At 46.0% G+C, this 19607-nt stretch overlaps 1 protein-coding gene and 1 long non-coding RNA gene across 4 annotated transcripts in view; both read left to right on the forward strand.

The window, feature by feature from the left end:
* Positions 1–19607, forward strand: part of LOC311114883 (NEDD4-binding protein 2-like) — a gene marked incomplete at both ends in the record, with an annotated part of 42041 nt that overhangs the window by 19642 nt on the left and 2792 nt on the right. The window contains 3 exon segments of the mRNA XM_084190110.1: positions 14474–14659; positions 17552–17656; positions 17658–17699. Of these exon segments, the coding sequence (XP_084046236.1) occupies positions 14474–14659; positions 17552–17656; positions 17658–17699 (333 nt within the window).
* On the forward strand, positions 17723–19477 carry LOC311114880. Of its 3 annotated transcripts, none has more exons than XR_014611164.1 (5): positions 17723–17950; positions 18040–18473; positions 18520–18565; positions 18612–18795; positions 19436–19477. It is a non-coding gene; the product is annotated as an uncharacterized lncRNA (long non-coding RNA). The 3 variants fall into 3 exon arrangements; XR_014611165.1 differs by lacking the exon at positions 19436–19477 and having other exon boundaries at positions 18612–18679; positions 18772–18966; XR_014611166.1 differs by lacking the exon at positions 19436–19477 and having other exon boundaries at positions 17891–17904; positions 18612–18679; positions 18772–18966.

Raw genomic sequence — 19607 nt, forward strand, 5'->3', positions numbered from 1 at the left:
AACCACCCGAACAAAAACTCTACCAACTTCCACCTTTAGAAATCAGAATTGTTGTGAACCACAGCGGTTCAATGTTTAAAGGAATAGACTCAACCCACTTTATTCAGCTAGCTAACTATGACACCATAGCTAACTAGCATGCTAGCATCCAAAAACACACAGTTTAGCACCAACACTTGCATCCAAAAACACACAGTTTACCGCCAACACTTGGTCACAACAAACCACCAATAGTGTGTTAACACACTAAGCAGATAATTTGTGTCCGTGTCTGTTGGCTAGCTAGCAATGGCCACTGTGTTGACCTTGTTTGAAGAACGGCTAGCTAGCTAGCTAGCTTCGTGCTACCCCCGGCACCGCCGAACAACAATGCCAACCCACAGTAACTAACCACAACAGCCCACGATGCCTAGCTATGACGCCATAGCTAACTAGCATGCTAGCATCCAATAACACACAGTTTAGCACCAATACTTGGTTACAACAAACTACCAAGAGTGTGTTAACACACTAAACAGATAATTCATGTCCGTGTCTAGTTTCTTTCGTAACGCAGCAAAAAATTAAGCGTTGGTTAGCTAGCACATTAACATTGGAAACAACTCTCCACCGTTGCACTAAACAGATAATTACCAATAAACGTTACCAGTAGCTACCCGCTAGCTAGCTAGCATACCAAGAGTGTGTTAACACACAAAACAGATCATTCATGTCCGTGTCAAGTTCCTTTCATAACGCATAACAGCAGCTAGTCTCTTGTATGGTCCAATAACAGCTAGTCTATTGTATGGTCCAATAACAGCAGCTAGTCTCTTGTATGGTCCAATAACAGCAGCTAGTCTCTTGTATGGTCCAATAACAGCTAGTCTCTTGTATGGTCCAATAACAGCAGCTAGTCTCTTGTATGGTCCAATAACAGCTAGTCTCTTGTATGGTCCAATAACAGCTAGTATCTTGTATGGTCCAATAACAGCTAGTCTCTTGTATGGTCCAATAACAGCAGCTAGTCTCTTGTATGGTCCAATAACAGCTAGTCTCTTGTATGGTCCAATAACAGCTAGTCTCTTGTATGGTCCAATAACAGCTAGTCTCTTGTATGGTCCAATAACAGCAGCTAGTCTCTTGTATGGTCCAATAACAGCTAGTCTCTTGTATGGTCCAATAACAGCTAGTCTCTTGTATGGTCCAATAACAGCTAGTCTCTTGTATGGTCCAATAACAGCAGCTAGTCTCTTGTATGGTCCAATAACAGCAGCTAGTCTCTTGTATGGTCCAATAACAGCTAGTCTCTTGTATGGTCCAATAACAGCAGCTAGTCTCTTGTATGGTCCAATAACAGCTAGTATCTTGTATGGTCCAATAACAGCTAGTCTCTTGTATGGTCCAATAACAGCAGCTAGTCTCTTGTATGGTCCAATAACAGCTAGTCTCTTGTATGGTCCAATAACAGCTAGTCTCTTGTATGGTCCAATAACAGCTAGTCTCTTGTATGGTCCAATAACAGCTAGTCTCTTGTATGGTCCAATAACAGCAGCTAGTCTCTTGTATGGTCCAATAACAGCTAGTCTCTTGTATGGTCCAATAACAGCTAGTCTCTTGTATGGTCCAATAACAGCTAGTCTCTTGTATGGTCCAATAACAGCTAGTATCTTGTATGGTCCAATAATGTCCACTTCACTTTCATGCTCATATCGCATGTGGCAGCTGTGATCAGCCAGCCGCATCCCCTTCCAGCCCTCACTAACCTGCTGCCCCTTCCAGCCCTCACTAACCTGCTTCCCCTTCCAGCCCTCACTCACCTGCCTCTCCTTCCAGCCCTCACTCACCTGCTTCCCCTTCCAGCCCTCACTCACCTGCTTCCCCTTCCAGCCCTCACTCACCTGCTTCCCCTTCCAGCCCTCACTAACCTGCTTCCCCTTCCAGCCCTCACTCACCTGCTTCCCCTTCCAGCCCTCACTCACCTGCTTCTCCTTCCAGCCATCACTCACCTGCCTCCCCTTCCAGCCCTCACTCACCTGCCTCCCCTACCAGCCCTCACTCACCTGCCTCCCCTACCAGCCCTCACTCACCTGCCTCCCCTACCAGCCCTCACTCACCTGCCTCCCCTTCCAGCCCTCACTCACCTGCCTCCCTTTCCAGCCCTCACTCACCTGCCTCCCTTTCCAGCCCTCACTCACCTGCCTCCCCTTCCAGCCCTCACTCACCTGCCTCCCCTTCCAGCCCTCACTCACCTGCCTCCCCTTCCAGCCCTCACTCACCTGCCTCCCCTACCAGCCCTCACTCACCTGCCTCCCTTCCAGCCCTCACTAACCTGCCTCCCCTTCCAGCCCTCACTCACCTGCCTCCCCTACCAGCCCTCACTCACCTGCCTCCCTTCCAGCCCTCACTCACCTGCCTCCCCTTCCAGCCCTCACTCACCTGCTTCCCCTTCCAGCCCTCACTCACCTGCCTCCCCTACCAGCCCTCACTCACCTGCCTCCCCTACCAGCCCTCACTCACCTGCCTCCCCTACCAGCCCTCACTCACCTGCCTCCCCTTCCAGCCCTCACTCACCTGCCTCCCCTTCCAGCCCTCACTCACCTGCTTCTCCTTCCAGCCATCACTCACCTGCCTCCCCTTCCAGCCCTCACTCACCTGCCTCCCCTTCCAGCCCTCACTCACCTGCCTCCCCTTCCAGCCCTCACTCACCTGCCTCCCCTTCCAGCCCTCACTCACCTGCCTCCCCTTCCAGCCCTCACTCACCTGCTTTACCTTTCCAGCCCTCACTCACCTGCCTCCCCTTCCAGCCCTCACTCACCTGCTTCACCTTCCAGCCCTCACTCACCTGCCTCCCCTTCCAGCCCTCACTCACCTGCTTCTCCTTCCAGCCATCACTCACCTGCCTCCCCTTCCAGCCCTCACTCACCTGCCTCCCCTTCCAGCCCTCACTCACCTGCCTCCCCTTACAGCCATCACTCACCTGCCTCCCCTTCCAGCCCTCACTCACCTGCTTTACCTTTCCAGCCCTCACTCACCTGCCTCCCCTTCCAGCCATCACTCACCTGCTTTACCTTTCCAGCCCTCACTCACCTGCCTCCCCTTCCAGCCATCACTCACCTGCTTTACCTTTCCAGCCCTCACTCACCTGCCTCCCCTACCAGCCCTCACTCACCTGCTTTCCCTTTCCAGCCCTCACTCACCTGCCTCCCCTTCCAGCCATCACTCACCTGCTTTCCCTTTCCAGCCCTCACTCACCTGCTTCTCTCCGTCCGCTCTTCCTGTCCATCTATTCATTCATCAGTTTTTTAAATATAATTTAGCAGTAATGGAGAGGTGGATGCAGACCCTAGTTAGTCTTCTGTTGTTACATTTGATACATTGGAGCAGTGCAGAGCCACAGTTGATACATTGGAGCAGTGCAGAGCCACAGTTGATACATTGGAGCAGTGCAGAGCCACAGTTGATACATTGGAGCAGTGCAGAGCCACAGTTGATACATTGGAGCAGTGCAGAGCCACAGTTGATACATTGGAGCGGTGCAGAGCCACAGTTGATACATTGGAGCGGTGCAGAGCCACAGTTGATACATTGGAGCGGTGCAGAGCCACAGTTGATACATTGGAGCGGTGCAGAGCCACAGTTGATACATTGGAGCGGTGCAGAGCCACAGTTGATACATTGGAGCAGTGCAGAGCCACAGTTGATACATTGGAGCGGTGCAGAGCCACAGTTGATACATTGGAGCAGTGCAGAGCCACAGTTGATACATTGGAGCAGTGCAGAGCCACAGTTGATACATTGGAGCAGTGCAGAGCCACAGTTGATACATTGGAGCAGTGCAGAGCCACAGTTGATACATTGGAGCAGCGTGCAGAGCCACAGTTGATACATTGGAGCAGCGTGCAGAGCCAAAGTTGATACATTGGAGCAGCGTGCAGAGCCAAAGTTGATACATTGGAGCAGTGCAGAGCCTCAGTTGATACATTGGAGCAGTGCAGAGCCACAGTTGATACATTGGAGCAGTGCAGAGCCACAGTTGATACATTGGAGCAGCGTGCAGAGCCAAAGTTGATACATTGGAGCAGTGCAGAGCCTCAGTTGATACATTGGAGCAGCGTGCAGAGCCACAGTTGATACATTGGAGCAGTGCAGAGCCACAGTTGATACATTGGAGCGGTGCAGAGCCACAGTTGATACATTGGAGCGGTGCAGAGCCACAGTTGATACATTGGAGCAGTGCAGAGCCACAGTTGATACATTGGAGCGGTGCAGAGCCACAGTTGATACATTGGAGCGGTGCAGAGCCACAGTTGATACATTGGAGCGGTGCAGAGCCACAGTTGATACATTGGAGCAGTGCAGAGCCACAGTTGATACATTGGAGCAGTGCAGAGCCACAGTTGATACATTGGAGCGGTGCAGAGCCACAGTTGATACATTGGAGCAGTGCAGAGCCACAGTTGATACATTGGAGCGGTGCAGAGCCTCAGTTGATACATTGGAGCAGTGCAGAGCCACAGTTGATACATTGGAGCAGTGCAGAGCCACAGTTGATACATTGTATCATTTCGCCTGGTGTAACCAAGAGCACATGCCAGTCTGAGTAGGCTTGCAGAGAGGAAAACCAGCTTCACGACAGGCATGCTTGCAGCTTTACAGCAAAGAAAACAGATTGTCTGTAGCTCAAACAGTTAAAATGTGACTCTTATTACCAGAGATACCTTCTATTCTTCCTGTCTCTTATAACCAGAGATACCTTCTATTCTTCCTGCTGACTCTTATTACCAGAGATACCTTCTATTCTTCCTGACTCTTATAACCAGAGATACCTTATATTCTTCCTGCTGACTCTTATAACCAGAGCTACCTTCTATTCTTCCTGACTCTTATAACCAGAGATACCTTCTATTCTTCCTGACTCTTATAACCAGAGATACCTTCTATTCTTCCTGACTCTTATAACCAGAGATACCTTCTATTCTTCCTGACTCTTATTACCAGAGATACCTTCTATTCTTCCTGACTCTTATTACCAGAGATACCTTCTATTCTTCCTGACTCTTATAACCAGAGATACCTTCTATTCTTCCTGACTCTTATTACCATAGCTACCTTCTATTCTTCCTAATGACTCTTATTACCAGAGATACCTTCTATTCTTCCTGACTCTTATAACCAGAGATACCTTCTATTCTTCCTGACTCTTATAACCAGAGATACCTTCTATTCTTCCTGCTGACTCTTATTACCAGAGATACCTTCTATTCTTCCTGCTGACTCTTATTACCAGAGATACCTTCTATTCTTCCTGCTGACTCTTATTACCAGAGATACCTTCTATTCTTCCTGCTGACTCTTATTACCAGAGATACCTTCTATTCTTCCTGACTCTTATTACCAGAGATACCTTCTATTCTTCCTGCTGACTCTTATAACCAGAGATACCTTCTATTCTTCCTGCTGACTCTTATAACCAGAGATACCTTCTATTCTTCCTGACTCTTATAACCAGAGCTACCTTCTATTCTTCCTGCTGACTCTTATAACCAGAGCTACCTTCTATTCTTCCTGACTCTTATAACCAGAGATACCTTCTATTCTTCCTGACTCTTATAACCAGAGATACCTTCTATTCTTCCTGACTCTTATTACCAGAGCTACCTTCTATTCTTCCTGACTCTTATAACCAGAGATACCTTCTATTCTTCCTGCTGACTCTTATTACCAGAGATACCTTCTATTCTTCCTGACTCTTATAACCAGAGATACCTTCTATTCTTCCTGACTCTTATTACCAGAGATACCTTCTATTCTTCCTGACTCTTATTACCAGAGATACCTTCTATTCTTCCTGACTCTTATAACCAGAGATACCTTCTATTCTTCCTGACTCTTATTACCATAGCTACCTTCTATTCTTCCTAATGACTCTTATTACCAGAGATACCTTCTATTCTTCCTGACTCTTATAACCAGAGATACCTTCTATTCTTCCTGACTCTTATAACCAGAGATACCTTCTATTCTTCCTGCTGACTCTTATTACCAGAGATACCTTCTATTCTTCCTGCTGACTCTTATTACCAGAGATACCTTCTATTCTTCCTGCTGACTCTTATTACCAGAGATACCTTCTATTCTTCCTGCTGACTCTTATTACCAGAGATACCTTCTATTCTTCCTGACTCTTATTACCAGAGATACCTTCTATTCTTCCTGCTGACTCTTATAACCAGAGATACCTTCTATTCTTCCTGCTGACTCTTATAACCAGAGATACCTTCTATTCTTCCTGACTCTTATAACCAGAGCTACCTTCTATTCTTCCTGCTGACTCTTATAACCAGAGCTACCTTCTATTCTTCCTGACTCTTATAACCAGAGATACCTTCTATTCTTCCTGACTCTTATAACCAGAGATACCTTCTATTCTTCCTGACTCTTATTACCAGAGCTACCTTCTATTCTTCCTGACTCTTATAACCAGAGATACCTTCTATTCTTCCTGCTGACTCTTATTACCAGAGATACCTTCTATTCTTCCTGACTCTTATAACCAGAGATACCTTCTATTCTTCCTGCTGACTCTTATAACCAGAGATACCTTCTATTCTTCCTGACTCTTATAACCAGAGATACCTTCTATTCTTCCTGACTCTTATAACCAGAGATACCTTCTATTCTTCCTGCTGACTCTTATTACCAGAGATACCTTCTATTCTTCCTGACTCTTATTACCAGAGATACCTTCTATTCTTCCTGACTCTTATTACCAGAGATACCTTCTATTCTTCCTGACTCTTATAACCAGAGATACCTTATATTCTTCCTGCTGACTCTTATTACCAGAGATACCTTCTATTCTTCCTGACTCTTATAACCAGAGATACCTTATATTCTTCCTGCTGACTCTTATTACCAGAGATACCTTCTATTCTTCCTGACTCTTATTACCAGAGATACCTTCTATTCTTCCTGACTCTTATTACCAGAGATACCTTATATTCTTCCTGACTCTTATTACCAGAGATACCTTCTATTCTTCCTGACTCTTATTACCAGAGATACCTTCTATTCTTCCTCCTGACTCTTATTACCAGAGATACCTTCTATTCTTCCTGCTGACTCTTATTACCAGAGATACCTTCTATTCTTCCTGCTGACTCTTATTACCAGAGATACCTTCTATTCTTCCTGACTCTTATAACCAGAGCTACCTTCTATTCTTCCTGACTCTTATAACCAGAGATACCTTATATTCTTCCTGCTGACTCTTATTACCAGAGATACCTTCTATTCTTCCTGCTGACTCTTATTACCAGAGCTACCTTCTATTCTTCCTGACTCTTATAACCAGAGCTACCTTCTATTCTTCCTGCTGACTCTTATAACCAGAGATACCTTCTATTCTTCCTGACTCTTATTACCAGAGATACCTTCTATTCTTCCTGACTCTTATAACCAGAGATACCTTCTATTCTTCCTGACTCTTATAACCAGAGATACCTTATATTCTTCCTGCTGACTCTTATTACCAGAGATACCTTCTATTCTTCCTGACTCTTATTACCAGAGCTACCTTATATTCTTCCTGCTGACTCTTATAACCAGAGATACCTTCTATTCTTCCTGCTGACTCTTATTACCAGAGATAACTTCTATTCTTCCTGACTCTTATAACCAGAGCTACCTTCTATTCTTCCTGACTCTTATAACCAGAGATACCTTATATTCTTCCTGACTCTTATTACCAGAGATACCTTCTATTCTTCCTGCTGACTCTTATAACCAGAGATACCTTCTATTCTTCCTGCTGACTCTTATAACCAGAGATACCTTCTATTCTTCCTGACTCTTATTACCAGAGATACCTTCTATTCTTCCTGACTCTTATTACCAGAGATACCTTCTATTCTTCCTGACTCTTATTACCAGAGCTACCTTCTATTCTTCCTGCTGACTCTTCTTACCAGATATACCTTCTATTCTTCCTGACTCTTATTACCAGAGATACCTTCTATTCTTCCTGACTCTTATTACCAGAGATACCTTCTATTCTTCCTGACTCTTCTTACCAGAGATACCTTCTATTCTTCCTGACTCTTCTTACCAGAGATACCTTCTATTCTTCCTGCTGACTCTTATAACCAGAGATACCTTCTATTCTTCCTGCTGACTCTTATAACCAGAGCTACCTTCTATTCTTCCTGACTCTTATAACCAGAGATACCTTCTATTCTTCCTGCTGACTCTTATAACCAGAGCTACCTTCTATTCTTCCTGACTCTTCTTACCAGAGATACCTTCTATTCTTCCTGACTCTTATAACCAGAGCTACCTTATATTCTTCCTGCTGACTCTTATAACCAGAGATACCTTCTATTCTTCCTGACTCTTATTACCAGAGATACCTTCTATTCTTCCTGCTGACTCTTATTACCAGAGATACCTTATATTCTTCCTCCTGACTCTTATTACCAGAGATATCTTCTATTCTTCCTGCTGACTCTTATTACCAGAGATACCTTCTATTCTTCCTGACTCTTATTACCAGAGCTACCTTATATTCTTCCTGCTGACTCTTATTACCAGAGATACCTTCTATTCTTCCTGCTGACTCTTATTACCAGAGATACCTTCTATTCTTCCTGACTCTTATTACCAGAGCTACCTTATATTCTTCCTGCTGACTCTTATAACCAGAGATACCTTCTATTCTTCCTGACTCTTATTACCAGAGATACCTTCTATTCTTCCTGCTGACTCTTCTTACCAGAGCTACCTTCTATTCTTCCTGCTGACTCTTATTACCAGAGATACCTTCTATTCTTCCTGACTCTTATTACCAGAGATACCTTCTATTCTTCCTGACTCTTATAACCAGAGATACCTTATATTCTTCCTGCTGACTCTTATTACCAGAGATACCTTCTATTCTTCCTGCTGACTCTTATTACCAGAGATACATTCTATTATTCCTGACTCTTATAACCAGAGATGCCTTATATTCTTCCTGCTGACTCTTATAACCAGAGCTACCTTCTATTCTTCCTGCTGACTCTTATAACCAGAGATACCTTCTATTCTTCCTGACTCTTATAACCAGAGCTACCTTCTATTCTTCCTGACTCTTATTACCAGAGATACCTTCTATTCTTCCTGACTCTTATTACCAGAGATACCTTCTATTCTTCCTGCTGACTCTTCTTACCAGAGATACCTTCTATTCTTCCTGACTCTTATTACCAGAGGTACCTTATATTCTTCCTGCTGACTCTTATTACCAGAGATACCTTCTATTCTTCCTGACTCTTATAACCAGAGATACCTTATATTCTTCCTGCTGACTCTTATTACCAGAGATACCTTCTATTCTTCCTGACTCTTATTACCAGAGATACCTTCTATTCTTCCTGACTCTTATAACCAGAGATACCTTCTATTCTTCCTGCTGACTCTTATAACCAGAGATACCTTCTATTCTTCCTGACTCTTATAACCAGAGATACCTTATATTCTTCCTGCTGACTCTTATTACCAGAGATACCTTCTATTCTTCCTGACTCTTATTACCAGAGATACATTCTATTATTCCTGACTCTTATAACTAGAGATACCTTATATTCTTCCTGCTGACTCTTATAACCAGAGCTACCTTCTATTCTTCCTGCTGACTCTTATAACCAGAGATACCTTCTATTCTTCCTGACTCTTATAACCAGAGCTACCTTCTATTCTTCCTGCTGACTCTTATTACCAGAGATACCTTCTATTCTTCCTGCTGACTCTTATAACCAGAGATACCTTCTATTCTTCCTGCTGACTCTTATAACCAGAGATACCTTCTATTCTTCCTGCTGACTCTTATAACCAGAGATACCTTATATTCTTCCTGCTGACTCTTATTACCAGAGATATCTTCTATTCTTCCTGACTCTTATTACTAGAGATACCTTCTATTCTTCCTGACTCTTATTACCAGAGCTACCTTATATTCTTCCTGTTGACTCTTATTACCAGAGATACCTTCTATTCTTCCTGACTCTTATTACCAGAGATACCTTCTATTCTTCCTGACTCTTCTTACCAGAGATACCTTCTATTCTTCCTGCTGACTCTTATTACCAGAGATACCTTCTATTCTTCCTGACTCTTATTACCAGAGCTACCTTCTATTCTTCCTGCTGACTCTTCTCACCAGATATACCTTCTATTCTTCCTGACTCTTATTACCAGAGATACCTTCTATTCTTCCTGACTCTTATTACCAGAGATACCTTCTATTCTTCCAGACTCTTCTTACCAGAGATACCTTCTATTCTTCCTGACTCTTCTTACCAGAGATACCTTCTATTCTTCCTGCTGACTCTTATAACCAGAGATACCTTCTATTCTTCCTGACTCTTATAACCAGAGATACCTTCTATTCTTCCTGACTCTTATTACCAGAGATACCTTCTATTCTTCCTGCTGACTCTTATTACCAGAGATACCTTCTATTCTTCCTGACTCTTATTACCAGAGCTACCTTATATTCTTCCTGCTGACTCTTATTACCAGAGATACAGTGGGGAAAAAAAGTATTTAGTCAGCCACCAATTGTGCAAGTTCTCCCACTTAAAAAGATGAGAGAGGCCTGTAATTTTCATCATAGGTACACGTCAACTATGACAGACAAAATGAGAAAAAAAATTCCAGAAAATCACATTGTAGGATTTTTTATGAATTTATTGGCATATGATGGTGGAAAATAAGTATTTGGTCAATAACAAAAGTTTCTCAATACTTTGTTATATACCCTTTGTTGGCAATGACACAGGTCAAACGTTTTCTGTAAGTCTTCACAAGGTTTTCACACATTGTTGCTGGTATTTTGGCCCATTCCTCCATGCAGATCTCCTCTAGAGCAGTGATGTTTTGGGGCTGTCGCTGGGCAACACAGACTTTCAACTCCCTCCAAAGATTTTCTATGGGGTTGAGATCTGGAGACTGGCTAGGCCACTCCAGGACCTTGAAATGCTTCTTACGAAGCCACTCCTTCGCTGCCCGGGCGGTGTGTTTGGGATCATTGTCATGCTGAAAGACCCAGCCACGTTTCATCTTCAATGCCCTTGCTGATGGAAGGAGGGTTTCACTCAAAATCTCACGATACATGGCCCCATTCATTCTTTCCTTTACACGGATCAGTCGTCCTGGTCCCTTTGCAGAAAAACAGCCCCAAAGCATGATGTTTCCAACCCCATGCTTCACAGTAGGTATGGTGTTCTTTGGATGCAACTCAGCATTCTTTGTCCTCCAAACATGACGAGTTGAGTTTTTACCAAAAAGTTATATTTTGGTTTCATCTGACCACATGACATTCTCCCAATCCTCTTCTGGATCATCCAAATGCACTTCAGACGGGCCTGGACATGTACTGGCTTAAGCAGGGGGACACGTCTCGCACTGTAGGATTTGAGTCCCTGGCGGCGTAGTGTGTTACTGATGGTAGGCTTTGTTACTTTGGTCCCAGCTCTCTGCAGGTCATTCACTAGGTCCCCCCGTGTGGTTCTGGGATTTTTGCTCACTGTTCTTGTGATCATTTTGACCCCACGGGGTGAGATCTTGCGAGGAGCCCCAGATCGAGGGAGATTATCAGTGGTCTTGTATGTCTTCCATTTCCTAATAATTGCTCCCACAGTTGATTTCTTCAAACCAAGCTGCTTACCTATTGCATATTCAGTCTTCCCAGCCTGGTGCAGGTCTACAATTTGGTTTCTGGTGTCCTTTGACAGCTCTTTGGTCTTGGCCATAGTGGAGTTTGGAGTGTGACTGTTTGAGGTTGTGGACAGGTGTCTTTTATACTGATAACAAGTTCAAACAGGTGCCATTAATACAGGTAACGAGTGGAGGACAGAGGAGCCTCTTAAAGAAGAAGTTACAGGTCTGTGAGAGCCAGAAATCTTGCTTGTTTGTAGGTGACCAAATACTTATTTTCCACCATAATTTGCAAATAAATTCATTAAAAATTCTACAATGGGATTTTCTGGAATTTTTTTTCTCAATTTGTATGTCATAGTTGACGTGTACCTATGATGAGAATTACAGGCCTCTCTCATCTTTTTAAGTGGGAGAACTTGCACAATTGGTGGCTGACTAAATACTTTTTTTCCCCACTGTACCTTCTATTCTTCCTGACTCTTATTACCAGAGATACCTTATATTCTTCCTGCTGACTCTTATAACCAGAGATACCTTATATTCTTCCTGCTGACTCTTATAACCAGAGATACCTTCTATTCTTCCTGCTGACTCTTATTACCAGAGATACCTTCTATTCTTCCTGCTGACTCTTATTACCAGAGATACCTTCTATTCTTCCTGCTGACTCTTATAACCAGAGATACCTTCTATTCTTCCTGCTGACTCTTATAACCAGAGATACCTTCTATTCTTCCTGCTGACTCTTATAACCAGAGATACCTTCTATTCTTCCTGCTGACTCTTATTACCAGAGATACCTTCTATTCTTCCTGCTGACTCTTATTACCAGAGATACCTTCTATTCTTCCTGACTCTTATAACCAGAGATACCTTCTATTCTTCCTGCTGACTCTTATTACCAGAGATACCTTCTATTCTTCCTGACTCTTATTACCAGAGATACCTTCTATTCTTCCTGGCTCTTATTACCAGAGATACCTTCTATTCTTCCTGGCTCTTACCAGAGATACACTACCGTTCAAATTGATCAGAAATACAGTGTAGACATTGTTAATGTTGTAAATGGCTATTGTAGCTGGAAACGGCTGATTTGTAATGGAATATCTACATAGGCATACAGAGGCCCATTATCAGCAACCATCAGTCCTGTGTTCCAATGGCACGTTGTGTTTGCTAATCCAAGTTTATCATTTTAAAAGGCTAATTGATCATTAGAAAACCCTTTTGCAATTATGTTAGCACAGCTGAAAACTGTTGTACTGATTAAAGAAGCAATAAAACTGGCCTTCTTGAGACTAGTTGAGTATCTGGAGCATCAGCAATTGTGGGTTCGATTACAGGCTCAAAATGGCCAGAAACAAATAACTTTCTTCTGAAACTCGTCAGTCTATTCTTGTTGTGAGAAATGAAGGCTATTCCATGCGAGAAATTGCCAAGAAACTTAAGATCTCGTACAACGCTGTGTACTACTCCCATCACAGAACAGCGCAAACTGGCTCTAAACAGAATAGAAAGAGGAGTGGGAGGCCCCGGTGCACAACTGAGCAAGAGGACAAATACGTTAGAGTCTCTAGTTTGAGAAACAGACGCCTCACAGGTCCTCAACTGGCAGCTTCATTAAATAGTACCCGCAAAATACCAGTCTCAACGTCAACAGTGAAGAGGCGACTCCTGGATGCTGACCTTCTAGGCAGAGTTGCAAAGAAAAAGCCATATCTCAGACTGGCCAATAAAAAGAAAAGATTAAGATGGGCAAAAGAACACAGACACTGGACAGAGGAATACTTTTTCTTTGCAACTCTGCCTAGAAGGTCAGCATCCCGGAGTTATCAGTGAACAGTGTATAGATAATTCAATATGTGTTGTATTCAGTAGAGGTGAATGTCAGTGAACAGTGTGTAGTTAATTCAGTATGTGTTGTATTCAGTAGAGGTGAATGTCAGTGAACAGTGTGTAGTTAATTCAATATGTGTTGTATTCAGTAGAGGTGAATATCAGTCACTGGTGTTTTGTGTAGCACATTGGCATAACGTTTAGAAAAGGGGAAAAGGCCTCCGGGGGCGAACAGGCCTCTGAATATTTCACCCGTGGCAGTGACATCACAATACTAGTTGGTATGGTGACGCTGGGCCCGGTATCGTATCGTTACTCAATTGTTGCTACCGTGGCAACACTTAACACACCCTTTCTCTCTTTCTCCTCCATTCAAACAGGCGCCACATGCTCCTACCACACCCCCTATCAGCTGACATCGCTAGCTAGCGGTGGCTTAAGTTAGCTGAAGTTTGTAGTGGCTGTTTCTCCTGGCCCATAAACCATCTAACATCAAGTTGTAAAATACTAACCTTTCCCTTTAATATCACTTTCCTCTTCCCCTCTCTACCCCCCCCCCCCCCCTCCTCCTCTCTACCCCCCTCCCCCTCTCTACCCCCCTCCTCCCCCTCTCTACCCCCCTCCTCCCCCTCTCTACCCCCCTCCTCCCCCTCTCTACCCCCCTCCCCCTCCTCTCTACCCCCCTCCCCCTCCTCTCTACCCCTCTACCCCCCTCCTCCCCCTCTCTACCCCCCTCCTCCCCCTCTCTACCCCCTCCCCCTCCTCTCTACCCCCCTCCCCCTCCTCTCTACCCCTCTACCCCCCTCCTCCCCCTCTCTACCCCCCTCCCCCTCTCTACCCCCCTCCTCCCCCTCTCTACCCCCCTCCTCCCCCTCTCTACCCTCCTCCCCCTCTCTGCCCTCCTCCCCCTCTCTACCCCCCCCCCCCCCCCCCCCCCCACCCTCTCTACCCCTCTCAGATGCGTGCAGCACCAGTGGCCCCTCCCCAGTCCCTCTCTCAGTACCAGGACGTTGAGGACCCAGAGTATGAAGACTTCAGAGCGGAGGCCAGGCTCCAGAGAGGCAGACAGCTGGAGAGCTTCAACAAGGCTGCAGAGGCCTACAGGCAGGGGCGCAAAGACGTAGCCTCCTACTACGCTCAACAGGTAGGAGAGAGGCCTACAGGCAGGGACTCAAAGACCTAGCCTCCTACTACGCTCAACAGGTAGGAGAGAGGCCTACAGGCAGGGACGCAAAGACCTAGCCTCCTACTACGCTCAACAGGTAGGAGAGAGGCCTACAGGCAGGGGCGCAAAGACCTAGCCTCCTACTACGCTCAACAGGTAGGAGAGAGGCCTACAGGCAGGGACGCAAAGACGTAGCCTCCTACTACGCTCAACAGGTAGGAGAGAGGCCTACAGGCAGGGACCTAGCCTCCTACTACGCTCAACAGGTAGGAGAGAGGCCTACAGGCAGGGGCGCAAAGACCTAGCCTCCTACTACACTCAACAGGTAGGAGAGGCCTACAGGCAGGGACGCAAAGACCTAGCCTCCTACTACGCTCAACAGGTAGAGAGAGGCCTACAGGCAGGGACGCAAAGACCTAGCCTCCTACTACGCTCAACAGGTAGGAGAGGCCTACAGGCAGGGGCGCAAAGACGTAGCCTCCTACTACGCTCAACAGGTAGGAGAGGCCTACAGGCAGGGACGCAAAGACGTAGCCTCCTACTACGCTCAACAGGTAGGAGAGGCCTACAGGCAGGGACGCAAAGACCTAGCCTCCTACTACGCTCAACAGGTAGGAGAGAGGCCTACAGGCAGGGGCGCAAAGACGTAGCCTCCTACTACGCTCAACAGGTAGGAGAGAGGCCTACAGGCAGGGGCGCAAAGACCTAGCCTCCTACTACGCTCAACAGGTAGGAGAGGCCTACAGGCAGGGACGCAAAGACCTAGCCTCCTACTACGCTCAACAGGTAGGAGAGAGGCCTACAGGCAGGGACGCAAAGACCTAGCCTCCTACTACGCTCAACAGGTAGGAGAGGCCTACAGGCAGGGACGCAAAGACCTAGCCTCCTACTACGCTCAACAGGTAGGAGAGGCCTACAGGCAGGGACGCAAAGACCTAGCCTCCTACTACGCTCAACAGGTAGGAGAGAGGCCTACAGGCAGGGACGCAAAGACCTAGCCTCCTACTACGCTCAACAGGTAGGAGAGAGGCCTACAGGCAGGGGCGCAAAGACGTAGCCTCCTACTACGCTCAACAGGTAGGAGAGAGGCCTACAGGCAGGGACGCAAAGACCTAGCCTCCTACTACGCTCAACAGGTAGGAGAGGCCTACAGGCAGGGACGCAAAGACCTAGCCTCCTACTACGCTCAACAGGTAGGAGAGGCCTACAGGCAGGGACGCAAAGACGTAGCCTCCTACTACGCTCAACAGGTAGGAGAGGCCTACAGGCAGGGACGCAAAGACCTAGCCTCCTACTACGCTCAACAGGTAGGAGAGGCCTACAGGCAGGGACGCAAAGACCTAGCCTCCTACTACGCTCAACAGGTAGGAGAGGCCTACAGGCAGGGGCGCAAAGACCTAGCCTCCTACTACGCTCAACAGGTAGGAGAGAGGCCTACAGGCAGGGACGCAAAGACCTAGCCTCCTACTACGCTCAACAGGTAGGAGAGAGGCCTACAGGCAGGGACCTAGCCTCCTACTACGCTCAACAGGTAGGAGAGGCCTACAGGCAGGGACGCAAAGACCTAGCCTCCTACTACGCTCAACAGGTAGGAGAGGCCTACAGGCAGGGACCTAGCCTCCTACTACGCTCAACAGGTAGGAGAGAGGCCTACAGGCAGGGACCTAGCCTCCTACTACGCTCAACAGGTAGGAGAGGCCTACAGGCAGGGACCTAGCCTCCTACTACGCTCAACAGGTAGAGAGAGAGGCCTACAGGCAGGGGCGCAAAGACCTAGCCTCCTACTACGCTCAACAGGTAGGAGAGGCCTACAGGCAGGGACGCAAAGACGTAGCCTCCTACTACGCTCAACAGGTAGAGAGAGGCCTACAGGCAGGGACCTAGCCTCCTACTACGCTCAACAGGTAGGAGAGAGGCCTACAGGCAGGGACGCAAAGACGTAGCCTCCTACTACGCTCAACAGGTAGGAGAGAGGCCTACAGGCAGGGACGCAAAGACCTAGCCTCCTACTACGCTCAACAGGTAGGAGAGAGGCCTACAGGCAGGGACGAAGTTATTTGGGTGAACAGTGTCTTGTTTCCTCACAGCTGGTTGTAATTTGAGTCAGTAGTTTTAAAGGGATACTTTGACATTTTGGCATTGAAGCCCTTTGTCTACTTCCCCAGAGTCAGGTGAACGGTGAACTCGTGGACGCCATTTTAATGTCTCTCTGTGGAGTTAAGAGGTCGTTTTGCGAGCCAATGCTAACTAGCGTCTATGGGGTGCTAGCATGCTAGCAGATACCCCATAGACTTCCAGTCATTGCACTAACGCTAGTTAGCGATTTGCGCTGGCGCTAGTTAGCAACTTCCTTCAAACTGCACGCAGAGACATAAAAAAAAGGTGTCCACGAGTTCATCTGACTCTGGGGGAAGAAGATAAAGGGCCTCATTGCCAAAATCCCGACGGATCCCTTTGAACTTGTTGAAGGTGTCTAAAATAGTGCTGTAACAAAAACCACAGTGCTAGTGACTGCAAAACCCAAATGTCTTCGATTTTCCCAGACCTCAAAAGTGGTCCCCTGATGGGATTAAAGCATTGTTGTGGATTTACAACATCCAGTTTAGTTGTTTTTCTTAAAAAATAGTGTGATTTGAGAGTGAAAAACCTGACAACTGGGAAAAATCAGCCCCCCCCGCTTTCATTTTTTGGTATTGAGTATCGTGATACTAAACCTAAGATCGGTATCGAAGGCTACATTCTGGTATCGTGACAACACTTGTCTAAAAGCTATGTGTGTGTGTGTCTGTCTTTCTGTGTGTCTGTTTCTCTGTGTGTGTGTGTGTGTGTGTGTGTGTGTGTGTGTGTGTGTGTGTGTGTGTGTGTTGTCAGGGTCATCTCCACAGCCAGAAGATGCGTGAAGCTAATCACCGTGCAGCGGTCCAGATCTTTGAGCGGGTCAACTCCTCCCTGCTGCCTCAGAACGTTCTAGACCTCCCACGGGCTGCATGTTGAAGAGGCGTTACTCCACCTCTCACAGGTCCTAGAGAAAGAAGACCACAGGTACACAGACACAGAAAACAACAGGTCTTAGAGAAGAAGACCACAGGTACACAGACACAGAAAACAACAGGTCTTAGAGAAGAAGACCACAGGTACACAGACACAGAAAACAACAGGTCTTAGAGAAGAAGACCACAGGTACAGACACAGAAAACAACAGGTCTTAGAGAAGAAGACCACAGGTACACAGACACAGAAAACAACAGGTCTTAGAGAAGAAGACCACAGGTACAGACACAGAAAACAACAGGTCTTAGAGAAGAAGACCAAAGGTACACAGACACAGAAAACAACAGGTCATAGAGAAGAAGACACAGGTACACAGACACAGAAAACAACAGGTCTTAGAGAAGAAGACCACAGGTACACAGACACAGAAAACAACAGGTCTTAGAGAAGAAGACCACAGGTACACAGACACAGAAAACAACAGGTCTTAGAGAAGAGACCACAGGTACACAGACACAGAAAACAACAGGTCTTAGAGAAGACCACAGGTACACAGACACAGAAAACAACAGGTCTTAGAGAAGAAGACCACAGGTACACAGACACAGAAAACAACAGGTCTTAGAGAAGAAGACCACAGGTACACAGACACAGAAAACAACAGGTCTTAGAGAAGAAGACCACAGGTACACAGACACAGAAAACAACAGGTCATAGAGAAGAAGACCACAGGTACACAGACACAGAAAACAACAGGTCTTAGAGAAGAAGACCACAGGTACACAGACACAGAAAACAACAGGTCTTAGAGAAGAAGACACAGGTACACAGACCACAGAAAACAACAGGTCTTAGAGAAGAAGACCACAGGTACACAGACACAGAAAACAACAGGTCTTAGAGGAAGAAGACCACAGGTACACAGACACAGAAACAACAGGTCTTAGAGAAGAAGACCACAGGTACACAGACACAGAAAACAACAGGTCTTAGAGAAGAAGACCACAGGTACACAGACACAGAAAACAACAGGTCATAGAGAAGAAGACCACAGGTACACAGACACAGAAAACAACAGGTCATAGAGAAGAAGACCACAGGTACACAGACACAGAAAACAACAGGTCTTAGAGAAGAAGACCACAGGTACACAGACACAGAAAACAACAGGTCTTAGAGAAGAAGACCACAGGTACACAGACACAGAAAACAACAGGTCTTAGAGAAGAAGACCACAGGTACACAGACACAGAAAACAACAGGTCTTAGAGAAGAAGACCACAGGTACACAGACACAGAAACAACAGGTCTTAGAGAAGAAGACCACAGGTACACAGACACAGAAAACAACAGGTCTTAGAGAAGAAGACCACAGGTACACAGACACAGAAAACAACAGGTCTTAGAGAAGAAGACCACAGGTACACAGACACAGAAACAACAGGTCTTAGAGAAGAAGACCACAGGTACACAGACACAGAAAACAACAGGTCTTAGAGAAGAAGACCACAGGTACACGACACAGAAAACAACAGGTTTTAGAGAAGAAGACCACAGGTACACAGACACAGAAAACAACAGGTTTTAGAGAAGAAGACCACAGGTACACAGACACAGAAAACAACAGGTCTTAGAGAAGAAGACCACAGGTACACAGACACAGAAAACAACAGGTTTTAGAGAAGAAGACCACAGGTACACAGACACAGAAAACAACAGGTCTTAGAGAAGAAGACCACAGTACACAGACACAGAAAACAACAGGTCTTAGAGAAGACCACAGGTACACAGACACAGAAAACAACAGTCTTAGAGAAGAACCACAGGTACACAGACACAGAAAACAACAGGTCATAGAGAAGAAGACCACAGGTACACAGACACAGAAAACAACAGGTCATAGAGAAGAAGACCACAGGTACACAGACACAGAAAA

Source organism: Coregonus lavaretus (genome assembly GCF_964263955.1).
Source record: "Coregonus lavaretus genome assembly, contig: HAP1_SCAFFOLD_2596, whole genome shotgun sequence".
Lineage (NCBI taxonomy): Eukaryota > Metazoa > Chordata > Actinopteri > Salmoniformes > Salmonidae > Coregonus > Coregonus lavaretus.